The sequence below is a fragment of the Bos javanicus genome, chromosome 29, assembly GCF_032452875.1.
Source record: "Bos javanicus breed banteng chromosome 29, ARS-OSU_banteng_1.0, whole genome shotgun sequence".
In the NCBI taxonomy this organism is placed as follows: domain Eukaryota; kingdom Metazoa; phylum Chordata; class Mammalia; order Artiodactyla; family Bovidae; genus Bos; species Bos javanicus.
This window is the reverse complement of record NC_083896.1, coordinates 29,318,433-29,344,264: the sequence shown is the minus strand read 5'-3', so window position 1 is coordinate 29,344,264 and position 25,832 is coordinate 29,318,433. Positions and strand designations below refer to the sequence as shown.

At 42.3% G+C, this 25,832-nt stretch overlaps 1 protein-coding gene across 7 annotated transcripts in view; it reads left to right on the top strand.

Annotated features, from left to right (window-relative positions):
• FEZ1 (fasciculation and elongation protein zeta 1) overlaps positions 1-25,832 on the top strand; it is a 42,898-nt gene that overhangs the window by 493 nt on the left and 16,573 nt on the right. For 2 of the 7 annotated variants that reach the window (XM_061406337.1, XM_061406331.1), the window contains exons 2-4: positions 5,532-5,887; positions 14,088-14,187; positions 25,621-25,707. In XM_061406337.1, coding sequence (XP_061262321.1) covers positions 5,577-5,887; positions 14,088-14,187; positions 25,621-25,707 — 498 coding nt within the window. In that variant the 5' untranslated portion in view covers positions 5,532-5,576. Of the gene's footprint in view, positions 1-115; positions 190-222; positions 432-479; positions 570-943; positions 1,049-2,904; positions 3,072-5,531; positions 5,888-14,087; positions 14,188-25,620; positions 25,708-25,832 lie in introns of those variants that run through there. The other 5 variants (XM_061406332.1, XM_061406333.1, XM_061406336.1 and 2 more) reach the window with 5 other exon arrangements.

Sequence of the window (25,832 nt, the reverse complement as noted above, 5' to 3'; positions counted from 1 at the left end):
GGACCGACCCACTGCCGTGGGTGGGGGGTGGACCGGGTTGTTGAAGGAGGCCCCGCGCGACTTGGGATGCTCCGGTGGGCAGGGCTGGGGGCACCGAGTCTCTGCACCCCATCCTGTCCCATCCTGGAATCGTAAAGGGAGAGTCCGAGGGCCATCGCCCTCCTGCCCAGCCCTTCGCGGGAGAGCACGGTGGGCTGCCGTGCCCGGGGCCGTGGGATTCGGGAAGACCCGCATTTTGAGCATCCTCAGAGCCGCGGCCCGCCAGCCAGGGGCGCTCGCGCGTGTGTGTGTGTGTGGCTGGAGGCTGCCTGGTTTGGGGCTGGGGGAGGCAGGGGACGCTGCCGGGTGGTGCTGGAGCAGTGGGTCAGTACCTCCTCCCAGGACTGTCATCTGTTCCGGCTCCCTTACACGCCCCAGCATCTTTCATGCCTGTAAGAACCTGGCCCTCAGCCCGCCCGCGCCCCTCCCTGGGATGCCGAGCCTTTCCCCAGGACCGTGCATTCCTGCAGTGTCAGAACCACTGGCAGCTGCCGCAGACGCTGGCGGAGCGATTGTTTTACTACGAACAGGTCGGAGAAAGGACGAGTGTGATGCTGGTGGGGGCGCACTGCGCTCCTGTGGGCCCAGGGCCTCTGGGGGCTGGGGGCGCATCCGACACAGCCCCCCAGGGGCCTATCAACGCCCTCTCTTCTCCTGTCTTGCCCGTCCCTTCCCTCCTCGCCGCGACACCACCTCCTGACCCCCCATTCGTCCCCCGCGTCCGGGTCTGGTTGGGCCGAAAGGGCCGTGGCCGTGGAGTATGTGTGCGGCCTGTGCGGGGTGAGCCCGGCTTTCTCGGAGCACCAGGCTTTGTGCTGCTTGGAGGGGCCTTTCTTTACCCCGGCAGCCTGGGGGAGGGGATGTGGGATGAGGGTGGATGGAGCAGCAGGAGGGAGAAGGGGGGAGCAGAACTACAAAGAGGCTGCTGACTTCTATGCGGTGAAATACTCTCTGTCGAAAGGTGCGGCTTGGCACTGGTTTTTGCTGAGCAGCAGTGGGGAAACCGAAGGTGGGTCAGTGGACCATCAGCTTCGGGGACGGTTTGGAGGGCGGTGGGCACATAGGATCATTTGATCTCTGGGGCAAGTAGTGGGAAGAAGGGGAGCTGGAGTGGGGCCTGTGTGGAGATGCAGAGGCCCGGCAGGGGGAGGCATGGTGAATTCTTTGCTGCTCAGCTCAGCAGAGCAGGCACTGGGAAACCGGTACCCGCAGCCTGAGCTGCGGCGACCGTGTATCATTGTGCTGCACGAGAGGCTTGTTTCCTACTGGGTCTCTCTTAAGCTCCCCGCGGTCCTTTCTTTTCCAAATTACACCATCTCTTGGGAGCCTAAATAAACGGAATAGGACATAAGCAAACTGTAGTCCTGCACTCTCGTTCTATGATAAAGAGAAAAAGACAAGACCACCCTCCTATGAGTCCTTTTTTTCTGCCATTCTTCATTTTTCTGTTTCTTCAAGTTGATTTTGGAAGTACAGAGGAGGAGGATAAATGCTCAATTGAATTCACCCCAGCTTTAAGGGAAGGAAGCTTCTGAAATGAGCTGTGACTGAAGACAGGCATGAGCTTGCCAAGATACAAGAGTAGGACATCTTATTTGGGGGCAGAGGCACTCCACTAAGAGAGAAGAGGAAAAGGAGGAGAGAAGGGGCACCGTTTAAGAAGGATGGCCAGCCCCAATTCAGGGAGCCCTCCTTGAAGCTGAGGTGGGCCAGATGCTTGCCTCTCATCTCCTCTGCCACAGCCTGGGCTCTTTCTACAAAATCTGGGCTCAGTTTGGGTGTCAAGTGCTTTCAATTTTAGCTTCATCCGCAGCTGGTCAATCATGCAGACCTTCTTGGCGCTTGGGGAGCAAATGAGTTGATGAAAAGAAATAAGGCTATATTGAGAGTTTTCCAGTGATCATGTTTCTGAACTCCAGAGTGAGTGGTGATATCCATTTCTTCTTTTATAATCTTCTAGGTGAATCCATTTTCTCTAGAGCCTGTGCTGAGGACAGGTGCTTTTAGAACAATCTTGCTTGTTGCTGTCACTCAAAACTCAATTGTAGTCTTAGATTCTGATTGGATTGCCCTCTTGTTACTGGTTGATGGGATAGATTCTGTTGTTTGCAATCAGCATCCTCCTTGGTATACCTTCTCATGCCAGCTCCCTTGTCCCCTCCAGGAAGAGTACAGATTTAAAGAAAGTGTGAATATTTGGAATACAAGCTGGTTAGCTTTCATGTCTTGCTGAAATGGAACCAGTGATCTGAGAAGCTTTGACCACATGAATTGAAAATAGCAGGAGTGCCTTAGTAAAAAGCATGATAACATTCATTCAGCGATAGTTCTCTCTTTTGATAAGCATTCTGAAGCATCACACAGGGAATATCTTGGCAAGGGTAGTTTTTATTTTACTTGAAGCACTGTCATCTCACATTTTCATGTAACTATCTTTGCTTTCCTAATATTGTTGACATTTTTGGACACTTCATGTATTCCATACATTGTGAGTAACACTTCAAAGATTGTCTCATTTATTGCACAAAGCAACCTCCAATATAAGTACTATTGTAAACCCCATTTTACAGATGAGGAAATGAAGTCAAAGAGGTTTATAATTTGCCCAGAGTCTCAAAGCTGGGAAGTGATAGGACCAGGATGGGAACCTGGGGCTCTTTCAACACAAATCTCTCGTCTGTAAACCTTTCCCTAATTTCTGTCATGCTGAGTGATCTTTTCTAAACTCACTCTTTTGGCACTCAGGGATTCCTAATCTTTTTTGTGCGATGAGCCACTTTAGCAATGTAGAGGAGCGCTTTGGGATCTTTCTCAGAATATGATTTTATCTCTCTTCTTTTTTTTTTTTTTGGCCACATTGAGAAGCATGTGGAATCTTAGTGCCCCAACCAGGGATCAAACCTGTGCCCCCCGTAGTGGAAACTCACCGTCTTAACCACTGGACCACCAGAGAATTCCCTGAAATATGCTTTTAAATGCAAAAAATGAAGTGTGGTATATTCAAAGAACCCTCAGGAGTCTGTTGACCATAGGCGAGGAACCTCTGACTGGCAACTAGTTGTGTATTATTTAATAGTTGGGGTGTCCGATATGGTAGCCACTAGCCATACGTGGCTGTTGGACACTTGCAATTTGGTCCAAATGGAGACACAGTGTGAATGTAAAATACACAGTATATTTTGAAGACTTAGTATGAAAACATAGTGTCAAATGTCTCATTAATATTTAAAAATTTGGATTAGATATTTAAATGGTAATATTTTGGATATATTGGATTGAACTATAATATTCAAATATACAGTTAAATTATTATGTTAATATCTTATTAAAAGTGACTTCCAAAAGTGTTAGCTCTATACCAACACTTTCATTTTAACAGTTGAGGAAATCAAGACCCACAGTACTTCTTACTCAGTCAGACATTGGCAGGTCTGTTGACTCTTGACCCTGTGTTCTTTCTAAGCTGTCATACTGCTTTTGTATCTTTTTGTATTTTGAGGTCTTAATCACGTTGCCTTTGCAAACCATAAATACTCAGAATGTGTTTTGTTGAGATGTGGTGGTAACTGACTCAATCCCAGTAAAATCCCAGGAAGAACTGTCCAGGTCCTCACCTGGCATGCCATCTGCCCTGCTTATGTAGAATTTTAGTTTTAAAGGTAGGGGTGGAGGATGTTTTTGCTCTCTGTTTGCTTCTCCTTGGGTAGTGGTTCCAGTTTAAGCATCTGACTGGATCCGTCACCACACAGATAAGAGATAGAAGTTTGGTTGCCTTGCTGTGTTCCAGGGAAGGAAACGGAGTAGGTAGAGAAGGGCATGATAGACAATAAGCTTGTGCAGCCTGCAGTGGAAAATGAAAACTCTGTGAGGGGGACGGAAGATCATTTGTCAGTGAGCACACATTGATTGATTACCTTGCCGCAGGCCGTGTGTGCTAGAAACCGTGGAGGGTATCCAGAGGATGTTCATGTCCTCGAGGAATTTAAATTAAAATTGGGGAAGGGCTTGGTTGTATACATACGGATGGATAAATCACAGCTGAAGGCCCGGAGCTATTGGGAAATAAAGGGAGGCCTGAATGTACAGCCTTCTGGGGTGCGGTGCCCCAGGTGGCTGTGGAGTCTGGCTTTGGAGGACACGGGTAGTTGGGTCTCTCTCTTACAGGTCACTAATCCACTCTTCTAGTTCCAGACGTAAGCTGTGTGTCTGGAGAAAACTCAGGTACTTGTATGAAAGTCTGTATTAGTGCTCTATTAGTCCACCGTTTATTGATGAGAGTAGTACTACCCAGGTCCATGAAGCCCTGTCCAAAACCCCTGGGGCCAGGCATGTTTCAGAATTGAGATGATCTCAGGTTTTGGAATGCAGTAATAGAGTGCATATTCTGCATATCATCCCTTGGGGGCTGGGGATGGGCAGCCATCTCTATAATTTAAAAAAAAAATTAAAATTTCTGCAGCAAAACACACTAAATGGGATACATTAAAACCATAAACAGCTCTGTAAGCATGTAGATCAGGTTTAGTTGCCACATGAGTTTAGGTCATGGCAGGTTTTGCCACCAAATAAGTAATGGAAAACTTCCAGGTTATTTATTTGTTTTGGCTGTGCTGTACTACGTGTGGAATCTTAGTTCCCTGACCAGGAATCAGACCCATTCCCCCTGCGTTGGAAGTGTGGAGTCTCAACTACTGGGCCACCAGGGAAGTTCCTTTTCAATATTTATTAAAATTAAAAAAAATTGCTTATTTGGCTGTGCCGGGTCTTAGTTGCAGCACGCAGACTCTTAGTTTTGGCATGTGGGATCTAGTTCCCTGACCAGGGATCAAACCACGCCTCCTGCCTTGGGAGTGCATGTAGTCTTAGCCACTGGACCAGCAGAGAAGTCCCACAAACCTCCAGTTTTGAGAGCACATGGTTAAGGATGTAGACCTATGTTAATCATCACCATCATAATACAAAGAACATAAATTGAACAACATCGATGTTTATTATCTCCCAGGCACTGTTCTAGGCACTTACCTGTGTTTACTCCTTTAACCTTTAGGACAGCCCTTTGAGGTAGGTCCTGCTATTATTTCTGTCTTAAGGAGAATAAAAGAGGAGCAGAGAGAAGTTAAATTACTGCTACGATTACAGCTGGGCAGGAGCTGAGGCGTGAGCAGATGCACACCTAGGCAGGCTGGTCTAGGTGGGCTGCATCCTTAACCTTTGTTAAAGTTAGGCTTTGTTTTTGGGGGCAGGGAATGGAAAGCAGGTGTGTCTCCAAAATGCATGCTTATTAAGTTAGCATTATTCACACTGATAATGACATTCGCACTCGTTAAGGGTATAATAGTGAGGAAGCACAGACAATGGAGCCAGTAAAGCAGGATCTTTGTTTTTAGGGGCTGAGAGTAATGAGTGATTATGTAATAAGTGATTGTGGCTCCTCAACAGAGCTGGCATAAAAGCCCAGTCCAAACTCACATTACCGTGTCTATTTCTTCCAGATAAACGAATCCTGAACGTTGCAGTTTTCTGATTGCTGTGCAAGGATGGAGGCCCCACTGGTGAGTTTGGATGAAGAATTTGAGGACCTTCGGCCCTGCTGCTCGGAAGACCCTGAGGAGAAGCCCCGGTGTTTCTATGGCTCGTCTCCCCACCATCTCGAGGACCCCTCCCTATCTGAGCTGGAGAATTTTTCTTCTGAAATCATCAGCTTCAAGTCCATGGAGGACCTGGTGAATGAATTTGATGAGAAGCTCAACGTCTGCTTTCGGAACTACAACGCCAAGACCGAGAACCTAGCTCCTGTGAAGAACCAGTTCCAGATTCAAGAGGAGGAGGAGACCCTGCAGGATGAGGAGTAAGGCGTCTCAGTTGTTCTCTGTTGTCTCAGATTAGAGCCCTGGGGTCTGGGGCTCACTGACATAGAACGAGTTTCTGTCCGTGGGTTTATGGCATATTACTTATATTTTTGTATCAGTGAGACCGCACCCTGGTAACTGCTCACCTTGTTCCCTTATATCCCTTTACAGTCACCTGTAGAGTTTTCTTAAGTTGAAACCACAAAGGAATAAAGTATTTTTAGGAAAGAGATTTCCTTAGATACAAAATCAAAATTCAGGAGCATGGGAAATTTGGGGGTCTGTCTATTTTCAGCTTTCTTTATATCGTAATAATCCATCCAGATATTAGAGATAAGGGCAAGAAAAAAAATGAACTAAGAGGAACTATGTTGTTGAAACAATTTGCTTTACAAAACACCAGAACTGTGAAAATCTCCAAGTTGTTTACACCCCCTCAGGACTGGAAAGATAATCTGCAAAAGTTAAGTACAAATAAGAAAGCATGAACATTGAACCAAGAGATTGGGGAATTACCCTGGACAAAGTAAAGATGATAAGCAGGTGAAGTGGCTTTTGAGTATTCCCTGTGTCACTTAATAGTCACATTCCAGGGTCTTAACCGGAGAAGGCAATGGCACCCCACTCCAGTACTCTAGCCTGGAAAATCCCATGGACGGAGGAGCCTGGTGGGCTGCAGTCCATGGGGTCGCTAAGAGTTGGACACGACTGAGCGACCTCACTTTCACTTTTCACTTTCGTGCATTGGAGAAGGAAATGGCAACCCACTCCAGCGTTCTTGCCTGGAGAATCCCAGGGGTGGGGGAGCCTGGTGGGCTGCCGTCTATGGAGTCACACAGAGTTGGACACGACTGAAGTGACTTAGCAGGGTGTTAACAGAAGTCAGGAACAGAGATTTGAGAAAAGTGCTGTTCAAGGAGGGACTAGAAAGAGAAGAGGGTGTTTGTTGTATGAATTAAAGAAGGTGTTTGGGGTATTTAGTAAAAATAGGCATAAATTCCCGATAGGGATAAATATGCATCAACTATTCTTTAGGGATCACACAGGAAATGTCGAGTAGTTGGTAGTGGAAGTTTCAGCCAAAAGAGCAACTGCACTTTGCGTTTCTCTTTTTTATGTACTTGGGGGGAAAAGTTGCCCATAAGTAAGTGGGGGAAGAAGACCCCTTCTACAGCAGGGGTCCCCATCCTACAGGCTGTGGACTGGTACCTCTTGTCAGGTCAGCGGTGGCATTAGATTGGAGATAAAGTACACAGTAAATGAAATGCGTTTGTCATCCCCAAACCATCCTCCCTACTCTCGGTCTGTGGAGAAATTGTCTTGTACAAAATTGGTCCCTGGTGCCAAAAAGACTGGGAACCTCTGCACTACAAGATTGAACCTGATTATATTTGGCAGATAGTTGCTTATTGGAAAACTACTGAGATTGTATCTCTGTGAATATTAGGGCTGTCTGTCTGCCTTACTCGCTGTTCTGTCTCCAGTATCTGACACAGTGCGTGGTATGTAGTAAGTGATCAAATCATGTTTTTTGAGTGAATATTGAATGACCTGGATGAGCAATAATAGCTAGCCTCATAGGTACATGTAATGCATTTCCTTTTCTTTTTAATTAATGCTAGCCTGAAGGTACGATCACAAAGGACATTTCACTCTGGTGACCAATACTGTGACTGTGGGCTTCATGTTTCAATTCAATTTTAAGTTTCAAACTGATTTTTTAGATTCGGAGCCTGTTACAATTTAGTCAACTCCTCGAGGTCATAAAAGAATGGTTCTGGGGCTTTATTATAATACAGAGCTTTTTTGACCATAGTTCACTGCAGTGCACGATGGACTAGAAACACTATGAACTGCCATTTTTACACTCTCACTCCCTGTGTGACCTTGGGCTCATCGCTTAAGTCTAGTTGACTGTGATGGTGCTCATCTTTGGAACCTTGGAGCTCAGTTTCGATGCAGCAGGGCTAAAGACTGGCTAAGAACCTCATTTCTCACCTCACCCAGGCTGTGCTCTGAAAATTCCTTTGCTTCCAATAGATCATGTCTCCTTGTCTAAACCCCCCTCTGCCTCACTAAGGACAGAGGTTCAACAACCAGGTCCTTACCCTTTTCTAGTACATTAGCAGAGGCCACTCAGTGTGAATTACCATCACATGGGATTATTGGCCTTATCCTGATTTCTCTGACTTGCCTCCTTCATTGACTGCTCAGCTAAATGACTGAAAGCTGAATAATTCTTTAGAGGTAAAATATGATGTGGGGATAGTGTGGTGGGAAGAATCTGGGGAGAGAAATTGTAATACTGTGCTCTCTGGGCATTCAGCGTGTGTTTCATACATATCTAAAGCTTTACTGCTTAAAAATTTGAATCAAAAAAAAAAAAAGAAAAGAAAAAATTTGAATCAAATTATACAGTTTGTTTTATAGACACCCATCCAGCTATTTCAACTGTAATATTATGATGGGGTAAAAGAAAAAGATAATTTAATATCCAACCTGGTTAATAGTCTCCTAAGCCCAGCCTTCTTGTTCTAATAAACTTGGTAGGATTTGGTAGTTAGAGGTTTCATCTGCCAATGAATTGCAAGTCTTTTGGATGGGTTAGAACTACATAATGGAAGCTTCAAACAAAAACAATGAAATTCTTAGCCAAAGTAATCTCCTGAGTGAGTGAGTGAGTGAAGTCGCTCAGTGGTGTCCAACTCTTTGCGACCCCATGGAATGTAGCCCACCAGGCTCCTCCTGAAAGATAGCACAAATCAGAAAGCAGGGGGAGTGATTCCCTTTGAAGTTTTGGTTTTTTTTCTTTTCTTGTTCTTAGCCCTGCCATGTGGCAGGTGGGATTTTATTTCCTCGACTAAGAATCAAAACTGGACCACCTGCATTGGATGCACAGAGTCTTAACCACTGGATGGGCAGGGAAATCCCAAAGTTTTCATTTGTAACTATTTGGCTCAAAGAGAATTGGCTGAGATATCAACTTATCTCTGCCTTGTCAGGGCATGGAAGTCATTAAAAGAGAGTCAATCTGTATGAAAATGTATTTTCACTTTTTTAAATTTAGAAAATACTCCAGAATCTCTTCTCTGCATATGTAGACTCACCCTTTCTTTGTCATAAGAGATCCAACCTGGAGGCCTACCGAGTGGGAATGGTCAGCCTTCACCCCACTTCCTACTTCTCTGGGTTTCCCTGTCTGTCCTCTTACAAGGCCCCTAGTGACAGAGGGGCCAAATATATGAGAACACTGAGTTTCCTGTTCCTCCAATAGAATTACTGAGTTAAAAGTGAAGTGAAAGTGAAGTCGCTCAGTCGTGTCCGACTCTTTGCGACCCCATGGACTGTAGCCTATCAGGCCCCTCCATCCATGGGATTTTCCAGGCAAGAGTGCTGGAGTGGATTGCCATTTCCTTTTCCAGGGGATCTTCCTGATCCAAGAATCGAATCCGGGTCTCCCGCATTGCAGGCAGATGCTTTACCGTCTGAGCCACCAGGGGGTCATGTTAAAAATCAAGTTCCCATGATAAGTAAACAGATTGTAGTCAGCCATGCTTTAACTTGAAGACAAGTAAATCCTAAATAATCAGATAGGGAAAGTCGACAGATAGCTGTGGTTTTTAAGAAAGTTAGTTCTCTTCTCAGAGGTTCTGTTTCCCCATATGGAAGGCAGACATAGTGTGGATTCTTTTGAAGCATTTGAAAGAATCTAAAAAGTTGTTCAAGGTCATTGGTGTGTTAATAATTCGTAATTCATAAGCGTTAACAGCAAAAGTGTACTCATGTTAACACACATCTAAGTGTGGATATTGGCCTGACTTGAAACCGATAAAACAATGGATGAAGGCAGTACAGCCTAAGAGATGTTACCAAGCTGGAATTCTAATGAGCACCTTACCCTGTCTACCATCGGGTCAGGAATATGTATATGGGTGTGTGTATGTGCAGCAGGATTGAGGTAGCCTTGATGGCTATGTTGCCAGTTTCAGACCCAGATTTTAGTGTGCATGTCTTGTCCAACTTCCCTTATGGCTCAGCTGGTAAAGAATCCGTCTGCAGTGAGAGAGACCTAGGTTCAATCTCTGGGTTGGGAAGATCCCCTGGAGTCAGAAAAGGCTACCCACTCCAGTATTCTGGCCTGGAGAATTCCATGGACTGTATAGTCCATGGGGTTGCAAACAGCTGGACACGACTGAGTGACCTTCACTTTCACTTGTCCAATAAATTCTATTCGCTTTGCTCATCCTCTGCTAGCATCTCTTTCCAATCCCTAGCCCTCCACGGTAAAAGACAGTTTTGTCATTTCTACAGGTATATGTGTGTGCTCAGTCATTAAGTTCTGTCCTACTCTTTTGCCACCCCATGGACTGTAGCCCTCCAGGCTTCTCTGTCCATGGCATTCCCAGGCAAGAATACTGGAGCAGGTTACCATTTCCTTCTCCAGGGAATCTTCCCTACCCAGGGATCGAACCCAAGTCTCCTGCAACCATGTAAGCCCAAGATATAAAATATGCACTTGAAAAGGCATTTCTATTATTATAGGGACTGAGGAAAGGTGGCATAGTGGTAAAGAGCCTGTCTGCCAATTCAGGAGACATAAGAGAGTCGAATTCAATCCCTGGGTCGGGAAGATCCCCTGTAGTAGGAAATGGCAAACCAATTCCGTTTTCTTGCTTGGAGAATTCCAAGACGTGGGAGCCTGATAGGCTACAGTCCATGGGTTGCAAAGAGTCGGACACGACTGAAGCAACTGAGCATGCATGAGGGAACAAACTGGATTTCAGGTGTCATGACAGCATAATAACGAGAATTGTGGGAACTTGTTTAATCTGAGTTTTTTTGATGAAAGATAGTAGTGGATAGCTTTCAAAGTCTCCTTTCCCTAAGATAAGAGTAAACAGGAGGATTCCTCTCAGGAAGTGGAATTCTACAGTCCACCCAGGGTACTTCTGACAGGGAATACATCTCTTCCCAAGGATCCTGCTTAGGATAGGATGGACAACCTCTCTGGGGACAAAAGTCTAACCCATTCTCTCCCTCCAGAAAGCTTTGTGTTTTCCCCTCCCAGGCCTCTCTTGGTTCCCGGGGCTTCGTGCCTGCCAGTGTGCCTGCCTTTGCCTTCCATTTAACCTTCCCTGGGCTGGAGATCTAAACAGAAAGCAGGCGTGTACCCCTGCTGACCTTGCCAGTTCTCCTTTCACAGATTGATGAAAGCACCATGTCCAGAATAATGCAGTTATAGACCTTTCACACAGAGGCGGCTGCTGCCCTGCTGTTCTCGGTTGTGATTTTTAACTTGGCATATGTTCTGATGCTCACGAGAATCATAAAATTTATAAAGAATTGGAATAGTCAAGTGGGTAGGAATATAGGCTGTAATAACTGTATTGCCTGGGTTCATATCCTACCTCTGTTATTACTGTGTGAATTTTGATTAATTAACTTCTCTGTGTTTCAGTGTTTTTTTCCTCTGCATCTGCTTTACAGTGTTACTGTGAGGAATGAGTGAATTGATCCACATAGAGAGTTTAGGATAGTACCTGGCTTGTGTTTAGTAATTGCTCAGTAAGGTTGGCTGCTATGGTAATTATTGTTAAACGAGCACTGAATGAATATGGGAAGGCGTGCAAATGATGACAATGAGTCATTCTATTAAAGGTTGCTTATAACCTCAAAGGATAAAAAATATGTCTGTGAGAAAGGAAGAAGAAAACTTGAAAGAGAACAAGGATGCCTTGAAATCCCAAGGAGATAAAGGTTTAGGGAATTGTCACTAAAAATCTAGAACTAGAAGATGAAATCCAGGGTCTGTCAGTGAAGGCTCAGGCGAGAAAAGTTGCTGCCCTAAATGATTTTAGAGCATCTTCATGTGTCACTTTAAAGATGTAAACAGTTTCAAGGTCATTGGAAAGTGTGTAGTCCCCCATTCAAGGTCCCAGCTTCCACCCTATCTAGGAGAGGCACAGAAGGCTCCTGCCTGTTTTGGGCTTTGCTGAAACAGTTTTCCAGGCACTTGCTGCAGGGTCAGACTTCAAGGTCAGTGCCTGCACGCATGCCGTTCATTCTGAGTGTAACGCCACGATGCTCGGAGGGTTTGTCTGTTGATCTTCCTGGTGGGTGTGGTGCTGGGACGTTTGTCTTGAAGGCAGCAAATCGTGTTTGCTCCTTGGCGTTCGAGTGCTAACAAGACTTGGATTTAGAATTAGGCTGGATTACTGACGCTCTAATAGTGCTTGATGGAGGCTGGACTGTCACCCATGTTTAAGATGTAGACAGTCCTGCTGAATGAATGTCTAAGGAACACTTGATGAGCTCTGTGGAAGTGCTTCCTTATAATTGTAGGGGAAAAAATGAATCGGTGGAGAGCCAAAGCAGTGCCATTAAGTTGTGTTTTCCTGATTGCTTTTGTTTCATCACCAAATTGTGTGCATTGTACATTAGGAAAATCTCCCTGTTTATATACTTGTATATTATACATTCCATATTCTATATATGTTAAGAACACTCCCCTCCCTCATTTTATGTATCTGATTTCAAGTGTCTGTGCTCTGACATATATATATATACACACACACACACACACACACATATCTACTTGTTTATATATCTATATATTTGCTATATATATATATAATGTACACTTATCTTTTCAGCATCTTAAACCATACTTTGTCATGTTTTGATTTGATCCATTTGTGTACATATTTGCTTGTTTTTAAATGGCTATTTCCTTATATTTGTATAGCTAAATAAAATATCCCTTCTTGCACTTGTTTCACAGGTATCAGTCCTGTTTGATGTGCACAGGCATCTGCAGGAGATTGCATCGAGCCCTCATTATTTCATTACTTCATATTAACTCAAGTGCTGCTGACTTCCATGGAGAGTGTTGTTTTAGGAGCTTGGTTTACTGATTTACATGAACTCTTGCTGTTAACTGATTTATTTATTTTCCTGTGTGTGAAAGTTTGTGACTTCAGGATTTTTCCCAATCCCCTTCCCACTTTTTTCCCCAAGAAAACCTTTCTGAAATTGTGAGTTAAACAAAAAGAATTGTAGAATATCCTTTTTTATAATGTACCTATCAGAAAATTTTTAAAAAAATATAATAAAGGGGACCCCATCTCCCCCCACTAAAAACTAATTGAGTAGGCACTGGTGTGTTTCATATTCCTTTCATATATTTTCCTTAGAGTCTCTGTGATGGAGACAGGGCACCTTAAACTCTGCATTCCTAGAGGACTGTTGTGCCACCCTGGGATCCCCAGAACATTTTGGGTAATAAGAAGCTTAATAACATTGGCATCATCCCCTTACCTCCATTAGGGGTCAAGGAGTTAATTCCTGACTGGATTGTAGGCATCTGAAACTGAAATACAGTTAACCCTTGAACAACAAGGGGGATTAGGGGTACTTACCCCTTACGAAGTGCATTTTTCTGCTATTTATGCCTCAAAAACAAAGGAACTGATAAATGACAAGGGCAGGAAGCTGAAATAGTTTGAAGAGAATCAGGACTCAAACCCTAGTTCTTTTGATTCCACATATTGTGATCTCTAAACTAACACAAACTTTCCCCCGTACTTTTTAGTTAATATAAATATCTGTGAAATGAAAATATTGGTACTACAATATTCCTTGGAAAAATATCCACATTTAAGTGGATGCTCACAGTTTAAACTCGTGTTGTTCAAGGGTCAGCTGTATCAATAAACCAGACGATGACCTTGTTCTTAATGAGATTCAGCCAGAAAATCTGCCCAGATCAGTCTGTCTCTCTCTTCCTTCCTCTTCCTCTCATTCTTCTCTGCCCATAAGAAAGGAAACATGGACATTTCTTAGATTCATGGGACAGGAGCCATTTGGTTGAGGGGCAGATTTAGTTCTGGAGTAGTTTCTTTATTGCCAGTGGTGTTTTAATTGTAGACGCTACCATTGGTATCTCAATGATGAGAAATTCCTCCTTTTTTTTTTTTTTGGCCCTGAAGTTCCTGGCTAGGGTCCATTCCCTTGGCTCCTTCTCTCCTGGTAGTGCCTGAAATTCAGTTTTTAAGCTGCTTCACTCCTACATGCTGGAAGGCAGATGATCTCAGCCTGGCACGCACAGAAGCCTCTCTCCTCCCCCGGCCTAGCTCTTCCTTCCTCCAGGCGGGGCCAGGCCACAGATGTGCGCTAATGAGAGCTTCTCTTTGTTTCCAGGGTTTGGGATGCTCTGACAGACAATTACATCCCTTCACTCTCAGAAGACTGGAGGGACCCAAACATGGAGGCTCTAAACGGCAACAACTCTGACACCGAGGTACCTCTGGGGCCCCTAACTTAACAGGGCTTGAGGAGCTGTGGATTCCAGTTTAAAAAAAATTAAAAAAAAAAAGCACCCAGTAACTCAGCAGTCTTCCCCATTATGTAATGAAGCTCAACATCATTGCTGGGAAGGCAGGGATTGTGGAGGAAGTGAAAAGTAAGATGAAGGAGGGCATCCAGGGTATATGAGGTGAATGGAATGATTGTAAAATAGTGTAAATGCAGGTCACTTCTGTTGCTCATCTCTGTCCTCAATGTGCAGAATTAGGTGATCTGAAGTAAGACAGGAGGGTGAGTATCACAGGCTTCTTTTGTGTTCAAACAATGATGGTTAAAAAAAAAAATCAGGGTTTACCATCTAAAATGAACAGTTCAGTCCCATCAAAAAACAGTATTGACAACATACATGGCTGAATTCCTTTGCTGTCCACCTGAGGCTATCACAACATTATTAATTGGCTATACTCCTATATGGCGCAGAGGTTAAAGCGTCTGCCTGCAATGTGGGAGACCTGGGTTCAGTCCCTGGGTTAGGGAGATCCCCTGGAGAAGGAAATGGCAACCCACTCTAGTATTCTTGCCTGGAGAATCCCATGGACGGAGGAGCTTGGTGGGCTACAGTCCACGGTTCGCAAAGAGTCGGACACGACTGAGTGACTTCACTTTCACTTTCATACTCCAATATAAAATAAAAAGTTGAAAAAAGCAGTATTGACAGGCTTGTGACAAGCTCAGGGCCTGGCTAATGGCCACGATTGGGGCCCAGATAATAAAGAGGTCGTCATGCAATAGAGAGCAATTCTTTTTTTTTTTTTTCCATATAATTTTTGTTGGCATATAATCGCTTTACAATGTTGTGTTAGTTTCTGCTGTACAGCAGAATGAATCAACTACATGTATATATATCCCTTCCCTCTTGGGCCTCCCTCTAACCCTCTAGGAGGAATTCTTTATGAAACTCAACCAACCAGGCATGCACATGACTGGACCTGAGTCACAGTCTGTGGTTACTGACACCAAAGAAGAAGGTAGCCTACTGGCTTCTGAAAAAAGCAGAAAAGGGAATACTTGTTTTGAGTTGATTTGCATAGGTTACAGGAGCTCCAAAATGTCCCTCCTAGCTGAATATACGTGTAGAAAAGTATTACTAAATCATATAATGGCTCTGTCCTTGCTCAAAGCCTCATTCTACTCTGCTTAGTTTTCTAGTTTTAGCTGCAAAGCAGATCTGACAATTCCCTATCAAGAAGTGCTGTCACGATTCTGTGGGCTCGGCAAACGAGGGAGGGAGGTGGATCTGATCTTTCTAGGTGCTCCAGGATTGAGTCCAGGGAAGGGCAAGAACCAGATTTCCCTTACCAGGCGATATTTCTGTAGACCACTGCCCAAAATATCACAGCAGAGAGATCAGCAATCAGTTGATTTGTTGAAAGCTGGCTCTATATAGCCTTTCTAACTCTTCTAATGATTAGCTATTCAAAATACCCAGAACCTTGAGGCTTCATTTACTGGGCAAAATAGACTTTGAATCTCAGAGATTTGCTACAATCCTACTTAGCATGGATATAGGATGTCTCAGGTGCTGTTTTGAACTCCTGAGTGCTTTTTTTCCTCTTGCAGTGCTTATATGGATAGTGTTGAGTCCTTACCCAAAATGCAAAGGAGAAGATAAGCAGTAATAGAGTAAACCTCATCACTGAGATGAAATCAGGCCTGTCGTGTGCAAAAGGCAGATTTTGCTTTATTATCTCCTTTGTCACCTTTCTAACTCATTTTGTGGATTTAGCCAAAAAATATATAAGATAACCTCCCCTTCGAAAGGACTCTAATTTATCCTCACTTGCAGATTTCCCTTAAAAGGGTTAATATTTCAGGGGAAACTGAGTGACCCTGCGAAAGATGATCTTGATCTCCTCATAGAGTTTTCTCTATCTAACCCACGGAAAAGGACGGGGTAGCAATAATGGATGGATTAAGGCTGTTTTATTTCAGCCTCCTTTATTATCTGTGTTCATTACAGCAGAAGCCCTTTTCACTGACCTCAGTTTAAATCACTTGCTATGTTACCCATGCTCTGTATTCCTTCTGTAAAACATGGTGACCAAACACCCTTGGCATGCAGTGTCCCCACGGCTGGTCGGCCTCTCTCTCTGCCAAGTCCTCTTCTCTCTACTTCTGCTTAGTTCATTGCCAAGGATCAGTTATATTTGCTTTCAAACTTGTTCATGCTTGTCCTTGTGACTATAACCAATTTAATGAAATAGAAGCTGTAGGGTTATGACTGCAAAGAGGGTCATTTTTGCTTTTATAAAATTAAAGTAACACATGTAAGTAATTTTAAAAGTCAAATCATGCTTTTAAAATAATAGGAGACAACAAAAAATACATACAGCAGCCCCTGACTTACCTTTCCCTGTTCCACAGAGGCAGCCGCATCTGCTGTTTTTAGTTATTTTTTGGTCAGGCATCTACAGTTTCCTAAATAACACTTTTATATTGCTATTTCTTTGATTATTTAAAAAAGCAATTTTGTTTGTTATCTATTATGGAAGAGAAGATTTAATTCTTTTGCATCACCTCAAATACTCCCATTTGGCCTTCCCTCTTGTCACCAATTTATCGTTAAATCAATCTTATGTATAGATACTGGGCTTCCTGATGGTTCAAATGGTAAAGAATCTGTGTCCAATGCGAGAGTGCTGGGCTTGATCCCTGGGTCAGGAAGATCCCCTGGAGAAGGGAGCAGCTGCCCACTCCAGTATTCTTGCCTGGAGAATCCCATGGACAGGGGAACCTGGTGGGCTACAGTCCGTGGGGTCAGAAAGAGTCGGACAGGACTGAGCGAGACGGGAAGAGGATATGTAAATACGAGTATAACTGAGTAAATACTCTTTGTTGCTGAATCATGGAGTTTTTGAAAAAAATACTTCCTGTCTTAACTCGGAGTGAAAAATTGCCTTGGTTTTCATTTGCTTAGTTTCCTGTACATCTATCATTAGTTCAACTCCAAATTCTGAGTGAACTCTAAATCTCATATATATATTTTTAAAATCAGATAATCTTTTAATTTTTAAAATTAATTTTAAAAAATCAAAATTAGTACCCTCTATCTTTCTTCTCTAAACGAATATGGTTGTATTCCAGATCTAGTGCACAGCTCTTGTCTTGGGAATTCTTCTTGCCTCTCTCTCCTGTCCTGATTGCCATATTTTTATGTTTCTGGGTGTATTCTCTTGTTCTAGTGAAAATAAATTCAGTATATTCTTAAGAAAGGGTGGAAGGAATGTATTTGTTAGAATAGATGAGCGTGTTTTTATTTTCCTGTCATACATGTGACTGAGAATTTGACTTGATAGAGTTATTTTAGGTTGCAAAGGAATATTTACTTAAAATTGCATAGTACCATTCTCTTATCTTGCAGCTTTCAGTCACTATTGAGAAACCCCAAATCCATTCTGATTCTTTGTCTTTTATATGTGACTCTCTTTTGGTTCTCTTTAGAAGCTTTGAGGATATTCTCTTTTTCCTTTCTCATTTCTTTTACAGTAATGTGCCTTAGAGTGAGCTGTGTTTTTTTCATCCATCCTGCTTTATACTCCGTGGGCCCTTTCAACCTGGAAGCTCATGACTTTCACTTGTGGGATGCTTTCTTGTTATTTCTCTGAAGACAAACTGTTTCTGTTTTCTGCCTCTATTGAGATGATTATATGGTTTTTTCCTTTCTTATGTCAATGTGATGAATTACATGAATTGATTTTCAAATGTTAAATCAACCTTGCGCTCTTGAGATTAAACTCACAGCTTTACTGAAGAATAATTGGCATGCAGTGAACGGCACATGTTGAACTGTGCAGTTTGCTAGGTTTTGACTTATGTTTCTTATGTTTGTCTGTGAGACCATCACCACAAGATATTAAGCAAGATAGGAAGCATGTCTACATGTCCATCGCTCTTCCTTCCACCCCCTATCTTCAGGCGACCTGATTTTGTCACTGTAGATCAGTTTGCATTTTTTAGAATTTTGTATAAATAGAATCATGAAGCATGCACTCTTTTTGTCTTTTTTTTTAAAAATTCAGTGTAATTATCTAGATATTCATTCATTTTATTGCATGTATCTACATTCATTCCTTTCTATTGCTGAGTAGTATTCCATTATATGGATATACCATTATTTTCCTATTCATTCACCTGTTAATGGACATTTGGGTTGTTTCCAGCCTTTGAATATTGCAAATAAAGCTATTATGAACATTCCGGTGTAAGTCTTTTTGTGGACATATGTCTCTGTTTTTCTTGGATAAAATTCTATGAGGGAAATGATTGGGTCATATTGTAAGTGTATGTTTCACTTTTTAAGGAACTGCCAAACTGTGTTCCAGTTTAGAACTCAAATTACCCCACCAACCCTTGGCATGCACAGCCTTTTTGATTTTAGTCATTTGAGTGGGTATAGAGCAGCATCTTATTTTGATTTTAATTTGCATTTCCCTGATAATATATGATGTTGAGCATCCTTTCATGTATATCCTCTTTGGTGAAGTGCCTGTTTAAATCTTTTGCCCGTTTTCTTAGTGGGCTGTTTGTGTTATTATGGAGATGTTCGAGTTCCTCATGTTAAAAGATAAAATGAAGCATATTAAATCTTTGACAGTTTATTTGAGCAAAAATCTGTTGAAATCTGACAGTGCCAAACCCAAAGTGGTTAAGAGTGCTCCGCCCACAGAAGTCAGAGGAAGGACTTTTACAGAGAAGAGGTGGAAGCAAAGGAAGGAAATAAGTTGATTGGCTCTAGTTTGAGTGGTTGTATTATTTGGGAAAATCTGATTGGCTGTTTGTGAGTGGTTGTCCTTTGGTTTGATTCTTAACTTTGAGGCATTGGGGGTTTTGGTTTTGCTTTGCTTAGAAACCTCCTGAAGCATTGAAGTCACCTTAGCCTAATGGTCTCTTTGTTTAATTAATTTAACACATACATTCTAGATACAGATCCTTTGTTTGTTGTATGTTTTGTGAATATTTTTTTCTTGTCTAAGAAAGTTAGAACTTTCTTAACATTATCTTTTGAAAAGAAAATGTTCTTTTAAATGAGACAAAATCCAATTTATTCGGTTTTAAAACAGCTTGTACTTCTCATGTAGTATTTAAGAAATTGCCAAGCCCAACATCACTAAGATTTTTTCTTTTCTCCTAGAAGTTGTGTAGTTTTAGCTTTTATATGATTTATGATCCATTTCAAGTTAGTTTCTGTATACGGTGTTAGGCTAGGTCAGGGTTCATTTTTTGTGCATGGGTATGGCTATCTAGTTGTTTCAATACAATTCATTGGAATAGTATCTTTTTCATATTTGATTGTCTTGGCATCTTTGTTGAAAATCAGTTGACCTAAATGTGCGGACCTATTTCTGAATTCTCGATCATGCATCTATCTGAGTGCCAATACTCTACTGTCTTTGTTACTGTAGCTTTATGGTAACGTCTTGATAGAAAGCATATGTCTTTCCACTTTGTTCTGTTTTTTCAAAGTTGCTTTGGCTATTTTAGGTCCTTTGCATTTCCATATAAATTTTGGAATCACCTGATAAATTTGTACAAACAAACTTGCCAGAAGTTCAACTGTGATCGTGTTAAGTCTATGGAACAATTTGTGTGTATAGATCAATTCTTTATGTTAATGTAATGAGTCACTGCACTGGGTCTCCACTGCTGCGTGCGTGGGCTTTCTCTAGCTGTGAAGAGCAGGGGCTACCCTTCGTGGTGGTGTGCAGGCTTCTTAGTGCAGTGGCTTCTCCTGTTGTAAAGCACAAGCTGTAGGTGCTCAGGCTCAGGAGCTGCAGTGCGTGGATGTAGTTGCTCCGTGGTGTGTGGCATTCTCCTGGACCAGGGATCAAACCCGTGTCGCCTGCACTGGCAGGCAGACTCTTATCCACTGTGCCACCAGAGAAGTCCCTTGTTAACATTTTATTAAGGATTTTTGCTTCTATGTTCATAGGACTCTTTTAGTTTTCTTCTCTTGTAATGTCATAAAATGAGTTAGAAATTTTTATTCTCTTTTCTGAAAAAGTTTCTGTTATGCTGGTATTATTTCTTCCTTAAATGTTTGATTGACTACACCAGTGAAACCATCCTTCTCTGTGAAAGTTGTTTTTTTTTTTCTGTGAAAGTTTTTGATTACCGATTTAATTTCTTTAATAGATATAAGGCTATTCAGATTTTCCATTTCTTGCTGATTTTCTTTAATTTTGGTAAATTGTGTTTTTCAAGGAATTTATTCATTTAATCTAAGTCATTGAATGTACTGATCACAAAGTTCTTTCTGATATTCTCTTATTCTTTCAATGTTAATAAGAGCTAGAGTGATGTTCCCTTTTTTATTACAGATATTGTTGATTTGTGTTTTCTCTCTCCTTCTGTCCCTTCCCCTCACCCCCACTGCATCAGTTTATTTATGAGTTTATCACTTTTATTAATTTTCCCAGGGAACCACTTCTGGTTTTTTTCCTTTGTTGTTTTTCATTTTCTGGTTTGTTTATTTCTTCCCTTACCTTTACTGTACCCTTCTTTGTGCTTAAACTAGGGTTTTACTTCACCGTGCGTTTCTTTAAGCTTCTAAGATGGGAGCCTGTGGCTTCCTTGGTGGCTCAGCAGTAGAGAATCTGCCTGCCAATGCAAGAGACTCGGGTTTGACTTCTAAGTCAGGAAAATACCTTGAGAAGGAAATGGCAACCCACTCCAGTGTTCTTGCCTGGGAAATTCCGTGAGCAGAGGAGCCTGGCCGACTACAGTCCATGGGGTCACAAAGAGTCGGACACGACTTACTGACTAAAAGCAGCAACAAAGGTGGGAGCTTAGATCCTATTTCAAACTTAGAAAAAATGATTTTGTTCCATTTGGGCTACAAAGTACCACAGACTGGATGGCTTATGAACAATAGAAATTTACTTCTCACTGTTAGGGAGGCTGGATATCCACAATCAGGGTGCTAGAACGGTTGGTTCTGTTAAAGGGCCTCTTCCAGCTTGAAGACTGCCAACTTCTGGCTGTGTCCTCACAGGACACATTGTGCAAGGGAGCTCTGGGAGCCTCTTTGATAGGAATACAGACCCATTCACGAGGGTCCCACCCTCCTCCGCACCTCCCCAAGGCCCTACTTCCTAATGCCATCACACTAGGGGCTAGGATTTCAACATACGTGTTGGGAGGACACAAACATTCAGACCATAGTCATAACACAGCATCTTAAAACAGGAAAGTTTTAAGCATTGCCTCAACTGAATCCGCAGTTTTAATATGGTGTGTTTTCATTATCATTCAGTTCAGAATATTTTACACTTTTCTCTTGTGCTTTCTTCTTTGTCCCATGGGTTACTTAGAAAAATGTTTATAGATATCATTTTGTCATTGATTTCTAATTTAGTCAGAGAACAAAATCTGTACAAATAAATCTTTTAAAATGTACTGAGACTGATGTATGACCAAGCGTATGTTGTATCTTGGTGAATGTACCGTGTGCCATTGAGAAGAATGCCTATTTTGCAATCGGTTGTGATGTTTGTACAGGTCAACTGGATTAAGGTGGTTTATGGTGCTGTTGGACTGTCCTATATCCTGATTTTTTTGTCTCTTTGTTTTATCAGTCATCAAGAAAGAAGTGTTAAAATCTCCAATTATTAATATTAAATCATGGATTTGTCTGTTTCTTTAGTTCTGTTAGTTTTTGTTGTACATATTTTGAAGATCTGTTATTAATTACACACACTTTTATTATTGTTGTATATTCCTGATTGACCCTTTTATCATTATGATATGTCTTTTAATTTTATTTATTTACCTATTTTTGGCTGTGCTGGGTCTTCATTGCTGTGCGGGGTTTTCTTTAGCTGCAGATAGCAGGGGCTATTCTCTGTATGTGGCGCGTGGGCTTCTCACTGCAGTGGCTTCTCCTGTTACAGAGCATGGGCTCTAGAGCACAGGATCAATAGTTGTGGCGCACTGACTCAGTTGCTCTGCGGTGTGTGGGATCCTCCTGGACCAAGGATCAAACCTTCCTGTGTCTCCTGCATTGGCAGGTAGATTCTTTACTCCTGAGCCACTAGGGAAGCCCTGAAATATCCTTCATCTCTGGTAATACTCCTTGTTTTGAAATCTACTTTGTCTGATATGAATTTAACCACAAAAGCTTTCTGTTGCTGTTAGGTAAACATTTTTCAATCCTTTTACTTTTCACCCATCTGTGTCTTTAAAAATATATCTTTTATAGATTATATGTAGTTGGCTCTTTTATATTTAGTCTGACCATGATGATCTGTGCTTTTTAGTTTATTGTGTTTAGTTCATTTGCATAGTGTTTAATTCATTAACTTTTAATGTTAATAGTTTGTGTTTAGGCATTACCATCTTGCATTTCTATTTGTTCCACCTGGGTTTTTCTTTTATTGTTGGTATTCCTCTGTTTCACCTTCTCTGCCTTCTTTTGGGTTAATTGAATACTTCTGGTCTTCCATTTTATTTCTGCCATGGATTTTTAGTTATACTTCACTCTTTTATTAATTTAAAAATATTTTTTAAATTATGAAAATATGATAACACTTTCATATTATCATGTCATATCATATAAAAGTATAATATGAAAGTTTACAGGAAAATCAAAAAATACAGAACAAAGTTACATATAGTCCCACTATATCTTAAATTATTTTTTAAGCAAATAAATTAAGATTTTTAATTGGAATTTCAATATCAAACTCTCAAAAATTAATAGAATGAATATAAGAGAAATAGAAGAATACAGTAGACTTGAAAAGCACTGTGAACCAATTCAACATAAGTAAGATTTATTCAATTTTCACACAATAAGGATACAAATTCTATTCAAGTTCCCATACAGTGTAAACTAGGAGACACTGGAATATATCCAGGGACATAAAACAAGCTGCAAAAATTTCATGGGATCTGGGGATGTATGAGTTAGGTATAGCTCCCATGTTACCAGGAACTCAGTAGCTTTCACACATGTCTGACTCTTTGTGACCCTGTGGACTGTAGCCCGCTAGGCTCCTCTGTCCATGGGATTATCCAGGCAAGAATACTAGCATGGGTTCCTAGTCTCTCCCCCAGAAGATCTTCCAGACCCAGGGATCAAACCTGGGTTTCCTGCATTGCAGATGGATTCTTTTACTATCTGAGTCATCAAGGAAGCCCTCACAAGCTTACAATTCATTTCAAATCTTGTTTTGCCCACGCCTGACAAATCAGACTAGTACACTGTACAACAGAGAGAAAAGAGAAGGCTCTAATTAGGAGTCATCCATGCTGCTGCCCAGCTTCCATGCTTCCATAATGTCTGAATGGCAAGAAGGGTCAATGCCTAAAAACTCTCTCCCTGCCTTCACCAGGAGCCCAGGGGGAGGACCTTGGGCAGGGGGCTGGGGTAGTTGAAAGATGCAGTATTAACAGTCAGTGAGGTAAACTCGCTAAAATTGGCCATATCTCAGAAAATGTAAATATTCCATTTAAAAAATAGATTTACTAGGACAAAAATTCTGCTTAGAGACTGACTAACAATGGCTGTCAGATGCTTATATATTATTATGAAAAATAATCCCAACAAGAAAATAAAACTTTCTGAACAGGAGCCTAACTCCTACCACAGGATTTCCTAGCCCTAAAGAAAGTTCTACCATGAGAGAGTAGCTGTGAAGAAGCCTACAGGAGTTTCCTTCTACACAGCTGGGAGCTGTGGGAAGCAGGCATGTACCACAGGCAGTGGGCTTGGCAGAGAGAGGAGCATATGGGTTCAACAGCAGAAATAGATGTCACCATCTGGCACAAAAGCCCCTCAGATAATCCCATTACCTCGCTGTCCTACCCCTTACCCAGGTTGAGAGCAGATGGCCTTTGAGATTTTTGTTTTTGTTCTTTTATGACATAGTCCTGGTTTTAAGCAAAAGTAGATAGAAGGCAATACATTGTTGGGGGTGCCTGCCAAGGTAGAGTTTAAGGAAACGGGGAGATGTTTCTGAGGATGGATTCCCTCTGACATGACTGCTTGGACTGGAACAGGGGTGTTTCCTGGGGGTGCTAATTAGAACAGGAAATGTGTAATCCCCAGTAGTCAGACAGACCAGCATGCCAGCTGTTGGTGTACAAGTGAAATTGATTCCTGGATGAGAGGTGTCTGCAGAAAGATTTCCTGGAGGCACTTCTTGCCAGGCTGGAGATGACTTTCAAATGAGACTCCTGGACACAGACAGCTTGTTAGTTTGTTAATGGCTAGTTGTTCAGTCACTCAGTCGGGTCCTACTCTGCGACTCCACGGCAGCACTCCAGGCTTCCCTGTCCTTCACTATCTCCTGGAGTTTGCTCAAACTAATGTCCATCGAGCTGGTGATGCCGTCCAATCATCTCATCCTCTGTCTCCCCCCTTCTTCTCCTGCCTGCAGTCTTTCCCAGCTTTGTGCTTATTTGTGCAGGATTTGACCAGCAGTACCAGGCCTCTTGGGACACAGATAGCAAAGTCAAACACGTTGTGAATACCTTGCCGGGCTTCAACATCTAGAACCTCGATGGTTGTTGACTTTCAGTCTTGCTTGGGATGGAATTTTGGAGACAGTGCAAATATTTCAATATTTGCTATTGCCGTTGGAGTTTGTTCTTTGGTTTGTGTGGTCAGGTTGTTCCATGGCATGTCCTGTGGAGCTCTGACACATCCTTCATCCTTCATCAGCTATGATACCATGCCTAGATTCCAACACGATGACTTTTTGTCAGATTTTAAAAGCATGACTATTTGGGCTGGAACAACTCACCCTCTATGATATCTGCATGCTAAGTGGCTTCAGTTGTATCTGACTCTGTGTGACGCTATGGACTGTAGCCCGCCAGGCTCCTCTGTCCATGGGATTCTCCAGGCAAGAATACTGGAGTGGATTGCCATGCCCTCCTCCAGGGACTCTTCCCGACCCAGGGATCAAATCCATGTCTCCTCATTGGCAGGCAGGCTCTTTACCACTAAAGCACCATCTAAAGTAAAATCTGGAAACAGAGTCCCATTTGAAACTCCTTATATAAACAGATGTGCCTTTGCTGCAGGAGTTGGTTGCCATAATTATTCACCTTGAGAAGGTTCCTTGTTCACCTGAAGGTGACCTGTCTATGGGTTAACAACTATACTTCTTCCCTTGGGTGAGAATGGTGCTGGCTACACATGCCTTACTGTCTTTTTCTGACCATGTTGGACCCAGTGATGTATGCTGTATGGACAGAGTATTCTTGGAATTGAATGAAACTCTGCACACCTCTCAGATTCTCTCTTTACACAGTGGATAGCCAGGGTGGTCTCTGCCAGTGCCATCTGTTCTAGAGACTGGAGAGAATCCTAGTTCTGCTGATGGTCAATCAAAATTCCACCCCCCTTCTTTACCCCTTTCAGATCCATGAGAAAGAAGAAGAAGAGTTCAATGAGAAGAGTGAACACGATTCTGGAATCAATGAGGAGCCTCTACTCACAGCAGATCAGGTATGAATATGTCTTGGTTCTTGGGACTTTTAGTTCTTTTGATAGAGAAAAAGTTTGAGTACGCACTTGCCACATCCTTTTAAGGTGACAGAAAAATGTATGGTCTTGTGGTGGCTATGTCATGA